Source organism: Squalius cephalus, assembly GCF_949319135.1.
Source record: "Squalius cephalus genome assembly, chromosome: 12".
NCBI lineage: Eukaryota > Metazoa > Chordata > Actinopteri > Cypriniformes > Leuciscidae > Squalius > Squalius cephalus.
Genome location: NC_137133.1, coordinates 8671918 through 8679723, shown reverse-complemented (window position 1 = coordinate 8679723; position 7806 = coordinate 8671918). Strand labels below are relative to the sequence as shown.

Genomic DNA, 7806 nt, shown 5'->3' with positions numbered 1-7806 from the left:
CTGTTTTACTGTATTTTTTATTAAATAAGTGCAGCCTTGGCTAGCACAAGACACTTCTTTCAAAAACATAATCTGTATATGCATATATTATATGCAGTATATACACACACATATATATCAATAGATAAATTATTATACATATACACACAGACAAATTACATAATTGTGTGAAATATAGTGTGTGATGTGTGTATATACAGTACTGTATATGTGTGTGTATGTGCGTGCGGCATATTTCATATCAAAATCTTAAATTTGACCATAAATTCAATTTACCTGATTTAGACAGTTTTTTTGTGCCTTGTCTAAAAAAAGCTGTTATGCGTTTACATGTAGGACTAATTATGTCAATAAAAAAAAAAGGGGGGGGGGGGGGGGTCAGCTTTCAGCTCAGCTGGAATGAGAAGATGTTGACAGACAGGCACATTACAATCCTCAATCCTCAGGCACATTACAATCCTCAACACCAGCAACACTGTTCTCAGACTAGCGACAAAGAGTGTGGACAAGAGAATGAGGAGGGAGGAGTGCAACAAGAGATCCTAGACTAGAGTGAAGATTCCCATATAAGGCAAGTCTTCCTCTGAGACTGTGTGCATGTAGTAACAGTATGTCTGCTGGCATGGGGATAACATTCCTTCACCTCCCGTTTCTTCTCTGGGAGTTTTTCATTTCCGATTCGCTGGCTGGTAAGAGGCAGAGCTCCCTTTCATAAGAGCGAGGAGGGGAGTCTGGGGATCCTTCTTTTTTGTTTAAAAAAATATATATACAAACGCTAAAGTCTAGCCACTTTCCTGCTGCCCTTCTGTCTGCGCTCTGTCTGCTGTCTGAAGGAGTAAAATAGAATCGTACTGCACCTGCACTGTAAAACACACAGCTGACTAAATGTTATTAGCCAGGTGAAAGTATACAATTAAAGAAAAACATCCAGATTAAAGCAATCAGTCATGGCAATCAGCCAATCCAGCCAGAGTTGCAGTGTCACAAGAAAACTTATGTAAGATGTAAAAAAAAAAAAAAAAAAGTCCATAATGCAAGTCTAAAAATAGTAATACATCACACAGAATTATGAATAAATATTTTCAGGATGTCTGTATACTTGTTTTAAAAAGCTATGACAAGCTATGTCCACTCAGAAATAAAAATTCTGTCATTATTTACTTTCCCTCGTTTCGTTCAAAACCTGTATGACTATTTCTTCTGTGAAACAGAAAAGATATTTTGAGGAATGTTTCAACTCTTTTTGCCAATGTAATTAAAGTCAATGGGGATAAAAAACAACATTGGACTGAAAAAATTTCCAAATGTCTCCTTTTTATAAATAATGACCGAATTTTCATTTATAGATAAACTGTCCTTTAACTGATGCTTATTGGCCACTGATAATCTAACACCATCTTTCTGAACTGTCAATCACCACACAGTTATTTGGAGAACAAGACCCTGATGGCCAAAATCCGAAAAACATGCACCCATCTATCTCTGAGATAAATTGCTTAAACTACCACCAAGCACTGCAAGGTAATGCCAAGACTGCACTTTTATTTTGCTATGTGACAGCCCAGGAATGTAGGATGGCAGCGGGTACAGGTCTAGCGGAGGGGGAGAGGGGAGTGGAGAGCGGAGGGGGGCAGGAAACTTGGAAAGAATGCCAGGAATGCCCATGTTTATCCAGCTTTCCATTGAGGTGGAGGCAGTCCACCGCAGCGCAGCGTGTATAAAGGTAGCTCAGCTGCTGCTGGAGAATCAGAACACTCCAAGTCCTCCAGAGAGAAGCAACAGTCACTCAACTCGGCTCTGCTTAAACTTCATACCGAAGCTAAACTCTAGCTTTCACTCGACAAGATCAGGAGGAACTAGATTCAAAGACTACGCAACGAGATCGACTTGATCAAATCTGAAGAGAAGACTGCGGTACAGCGGCAAGACATTGTAGGATCACAAAAGAAGATTTTCTTGATACAGATTGTAAAGAAGAAATCATCATGTTTTCTGGAATGAATCTGATTGCTCTGCTGTGCCTGACTTTCTTAAGATGGGTAAGTCCTTTTAATGCACTATTATGAGCTCGAGACAGCTATCATGTCTGAATGCATGTGGAGATCTAGAATATTATGAAATAGTGTGATCAGGTTACATTTTCAGATTTTTGTCAGACACAAACAGCTCATGAAATTCCTCAAAACTTCTATTTCTAGAATGAAACCCCTCAGAGATTTCCTTTAAGGTCAATGTTGAGCAAATGTACAAACTCTCACCAGAACATTGTGTCTTATTCCTCAGGCTGTGGCTCAGGAGTGCAGTGGACAGTGCCTATGCCCTGATGTGCCACCCCAGTGTTCGCCCGGCGTGAGTCTGGTGCCGGACACCTGTGGGTGTTGCCGGGTGTGTGCCAAGCAGCTGGGCGAGCTGTGCACAGAGCGAGATGTTTGCGACCCCCACAAAGGCCTTTACTGTGACTACGGCTCCCCAAGCAACCGTCGTATCGGGGTCTGCACAGGTGAGGGTCTTGGCTTTTGACATACAGATACTTGAGTCTATTGTTGTTGAGTTGAGTCAGAGTTGTAAACCCCCTTCCATCTGCTTTCCACAGCCAGAGAAGGTGCAACTTGTGTGTTCAGTGGGATGGTATACCGCAGCGGAGAGTCCTTCCAGAGCAGTTGTAAATACCAGTGCACGTGTCTGGACGGTGCAGTAGGTTGCGTGCCCCTCTGTGGAATGGACATCAGGCTTCCCAGCCCCGACTGCCCGATGCCCCGCAGGGTGAAGGTTCCAGGGAAGTGCTGCGAGGAGTGGGTGTGTGACTCCCCTACCGAGAACACCTTTGTGGGACCAGTTTTGGCAGGTGAGCATTCCTTGATCTTGACTGTTCTCTGAGTCAAAATTTACACAGTAATGGTCGCCATTAAGGAGGTTGGAATGAATACCGGTGCGATGATGTAATGGTATGAATAGTAGGATGAGATCATGCTGCTGGCTGGAATGTGTTGAGTAACGTCTTGTCTTGTCTTGTAGCTTATAGAGAGGAGGAGACATACGGGCCAGATCCCTCCATGATGAGAGAGAACTGTCTGGTTCAGACCACAGAATGGAGCGCATGCTCAAAGACCTGCGGATTGGGAATCTCTACCCGTGTCACCAATGACAACCGCGAGTGCCGTCTGGAGAAGCAGTCCCGCCTCTGCATGGTCCGCCCTTGCGAGTCACACCTGGAGGAGAAAATCAGGGTAAGCGGGCAACCTACCAACTAACTAGTCATAACACCATGACGACATCACATTACTTGATGGCTAATTTTTCATTCTATGTCTTTACAGAAAGGGAAGAAGTGCATCCGCACGCCACGTGTCTCCAAACCCATGAAGTTTGAGATTTCTGGCTGCACCACTACCAAGTCTTACCGACCCAAGTTCTGCGGTGTGTGCACGGATGGTCGCTGCTGCACCCCTCACAGAACCGCCACCTTGCCCATGGAGTTCAAGTGCCCCGACGGCCAATTCATGAAGAAACAGATGATGTTTATCAAGACCTGCGCATGCCACTACAACTGCCCCGGGGAGAACGACATCTTTGAGACCATGTACTACAAGAAGATGGTCGGTGACATGGCGTGAGGAGGCGACGACGGCAAGGAGTTCCATGCAGTGACTGTCCACTTGAATTGAACAGATATCCATCTCATATCTCAGCACAAAGTACTTGTTCGTCTTTTTATGGTTCGTTGCTTTCATTTTATGCCCTTTTGCGTGTATGTGTTTGTATCTTGTACATGGGCTCTGGATTTATATGCTGTATGTGTATTAATTTGTCATGGTGGATGTCTAAGGCTAGGGGGTGGGGTTTGTAAAATGACCGGGCTCAGTTCGGACGCCCCCTAAAAAACAATACTGCACTAGTCCGACTCTGTGACGCCCAGTGTCACTGATTGGCAGATGACGCCAAGCCCCTCCCCTAAACTGTGGTGGGCAGAAACAGATGGCAGCTTTTAACCCCAGAAGCTAATCGCCTCACCAAGTTGAGAGAAGGCGGAAGAAAGAGACAGAAAAACTGATGTGCTCTTACGTTTAGTTGAATTTGTTGGCTCAGAGTTTAATTGAGCTGAACTGAGACATGAAGTTTGGCCAAGAACTATGAAGGTTAATATAGCACTGAGTGTTTGACTTCGACTATCTGGCTCCTCCTGTTGGTAGAGAGTCAGTACCCCGTCAAAAAGACTGGATGAATTGTAGCTTCATTCTTTTTTTAATTACAGTATCTATTTTTTTGAAAGCTGTAAATAATGTACATATTTTGTACAGCTTAAGTTAATTTAAATTCAAAGCATTTGTCTTTCTTATTTTCTTGCTTCACCATGTTTAATGATGGCTTCATGTGCTGACATGACTGTTCTTGGTACAGCTTGTCCAATATTTTTATTGAGAAGTGTGACCAAAAAGTTACATGTTTTCACTTTGGTAGTTTTAAATAAATATATTTTTTATATAAACATTGCCATCTTCCGAGTCATTTTTCCTCTTATATAACTAGTTACCTCTATACCTGATGTCAACCACACATGAACACCACCATGTTTTCACAAAGGCCTCTCATGTTCACACTTACTTCAATGCCATTTTTAAATGACTACTGCGGACCACACAGTTGCATTGTGTGCGGTCCATCAAGCTCAAGACCACACACACAGTCCTGACATATGCCTATACACATATATATATAGATAATGTATAAAACAGACAGTGAATAGACACTCTCATTTGCACTCTCAAAACATAAACATATACAGTACAACTGATATACACTACCATTCAAAGTTTAGGGTAAGGTTTTTTTTATATTACTATTAAATGTTTTAAAGTCTCTAGGCTATTTGAATATATTTTAAAATGTAATTTATTCCTGTGATGGCAAAGCTGAATTTTCAGCATCGTTAGTCCAGTCTTCAGTGTCACGTGATCCTTCAGAAATCAATCTAATATGCTGATTTGGTGCACAAGAAACATTTTTTTATCATCAATGTTGTGCTGCTTAATATTTTTGTGGAAACTGATACATTTTTTATCAATAGAAAGTTCAAAAGTAGCTACAGCATTTTTTTAAATACACATGTTTTGTAACAATTCAAGTCTTTACTGCCACATTTGATCAATTTCATACATCCTTGCCGAATACAATTATTAAAATCTTTCAATAAAAACCTTTTAAACGGTTCTTAAACCCATTAAGCACAATATTAAACATTGAGAAACCTTCCCAGAGTTCCAATGAGTTTGCACAGGGGTCAGACAGAAAGCACACAGAGAAACAGATGTACATGCAAAAGAGGAAAGTAGTAAACAGTAAACAGAGGGGATAGTAAACGGTTTTTAAAAGGGACAATAACTAAAATATGTGCAGCTATATTTGGCTGTGAGAAAGTGGGTTTAACAGAGGGGGTCTTAGCTCTTAAACGTACAATAATGAGAAGGATGTACAATTGTCAAAAATGGCACCAGCAATATGAACACTGTCAAACAACGTTGTCATTATAACTCTTTTGGCTATTAGAAAACATAGCTACACACATTTTGCCATGATTATAATAATAATAACATTTAAAAAACTTACTTGTTTTCTTGATTTCAGAATCATTTTCAAATTGAGGATGCCACACACACATTACACTTACAGGATTTGATCTATTCTGTGCAAACTAATAAAGTTGTGTCAAATGAGCGCCATCTAGTGCATCGACTGTCTGTAGTAGTGAAATATTATATTCAGTCAGACTCGAATTACGTAATGAAGAAATTGATTTTGAACATTAACGTATGGCTTTTCAAAGACATTTTACAAGAGCTCCGAAGCTGTTAAGCCATGCTTATAGGAACCACGGGTCACTGTGATTTCAACTTCATTTTCTTTTAATTTTCTTTTTCCAGTAGTCTATAACATATAATTACTTATAAAATGGCCCTTAGTAGCACACAAACAGGGTTGAATGAATGACAGGATAATGATAGTAGTGATAAAGGAGGTGTGTTTTGCTGCCCTAGAGATGACCCAAAATTAGGACCAACATAAGAAGACAACAAAAAGTTGCAAAAAAAAAGACCAGTCACCAAAAAGAAATAAACCTAATTTAATGAGCTAATAAACAAACCCCAACACCACCCTTATGGAACAAAAATATATAGGAATATACTGCAAAATATAATGCGATATAATGCGATATATTACATTATACCTATACATGGGAAACTACAAACTAGTGCTTATAGTCTTCAAAATACTGCAATATATGCATTGACCATGTATGGCTACATATTAATACATATAAAATGTTTACATATACACATAAACATATAAATGAAGACAAAAATAGCATAACATATGTTATATTATAGTTCTCTATATATCCTCCTGAGACCCAGAATTTATTTATTTTTTTAATTTAGTTTATTTTCATGTCATCACATTGTTTAGAGCATAAGAAACAAATGGTTAAAAAAAAAGAAAAAGAAAAAAAAACTTCTTGAAAAATTATATTTTATTCATATGTTATGCTATGTCCTCTGTAGTGGACACCAGGACTCAGTTGTTTAAAAAATAAAATGACATGAAATTATATGTATAGGCAAAACCAATGGGATTTTTTTAATACATTTTGGGGTTTCAGGATGTTTTTTAACCAAAATTTGTATAAAGATGATGTGTTTATGCTGGATGAGTAATATATATTATGAAGTGTATTACTGAATATAAAATTACATACATTATGTATTTATTAGTCAATATATTGTCACATATTTTTCATAATATGAAAAGTGGCTAAATGTATGCATTATTCAATATATTGTAATATATTAACACAATATATTATTCTGTATATTTTCAAATATCCTGTTTAACCATTTAATATATGAATAATAATAATAATATGAAAAGCATAATATGGCATAATACGGCATAATTTTATTATAATAATATTATGCTGCTTTTAATAATATGAAAAGCGGCAATAACGTATGCATTATTCAATATATTGTAATATATTAACACAATATATTATTCTGTATATTTTCAAATATCCTGTTTAACCATTTAATATATTGTTCATTCATATATAGGGAAATATATTTTCTTTTCATAAGGGCAAACACAGGATTAATCTCACACTCAATCGATGTGTTCCTTTTGAGAACCACGGGAACGATTAAATGGAACAGTGCCACAGTATCCCTCTTCAGCTACTCCGATTGGCACTGGTAAAAAGAAGGTAAAGTCATACATGAGACAGTCATACTGTTTATTATTAAATATTTTAAAACTGTTTAATGAAAAAATTGTTATAATAAATTGTGAAAATAGGAAAAAAATGGATTTGATGAAAGTATGAACACTAAACATTTGCACACATAGAGTGAAATGATCAATAAACATACCATTCTGTGTTTTAACATAGCCAGCATTATGGATAATGAAATCTCCTTTAAAATCAGCCTGTGTGATGTTAAAGTCCACATAGGATGACTTCTCATTATCATAGACAACCCATCGATTGAAGCGGTTTTGAGCCCCAATCATGTGATTAGGGAAGGATCTCCTTGACATCAGTAGAAACTGGAGTTCATAGGGCCTTAAAAAAAATTCATTAAAAAGTTTCAGTGGAGGGGTTACACAACACAACTCTGGAAATGTACAAAATATATAGCAATGAGAGTATGAAGCAAGCCCATTCGTGATGCAACCTTGAAGACAAGCCAATTGATATTTTTTCAGAAAAAGCAAGGTTTCCATAAAAAGTTTCCCAAAGCACAATAAAGTTGC

The 7806-nt window shown here is 38.1% G+C and overlaps 1 protein-coding gene across 1 annotated transcript; it reads left to right on the top strand.

Moving 5' to 3' along the window:
- The first annotated feature begins 1684 nt into the window (after positions 1-1684).
- ccn2a (cellular communication network factor 2a) lies at positions 1685-4486 on the top strand. Its single transcript, XM_079888302.1, has 5 exons — positions 1685-2039; positions 2284-2500; positions 2594-2845; positions 3016-3227; positions 3318-4486. The coding sequence occupies exons 1-5, from the start codon at positions 1986-1988 to the stop codon at positions 3612-3614; spliced, it is 1032 nt and encodes a 343-aa protein (XP_079744428.1). The 5' UTR covers positions 1685-1985; the 3' UTR covers positions 3615-4486.
- Positions 4487-7806: the final 3320 nt, after the last annotated feature.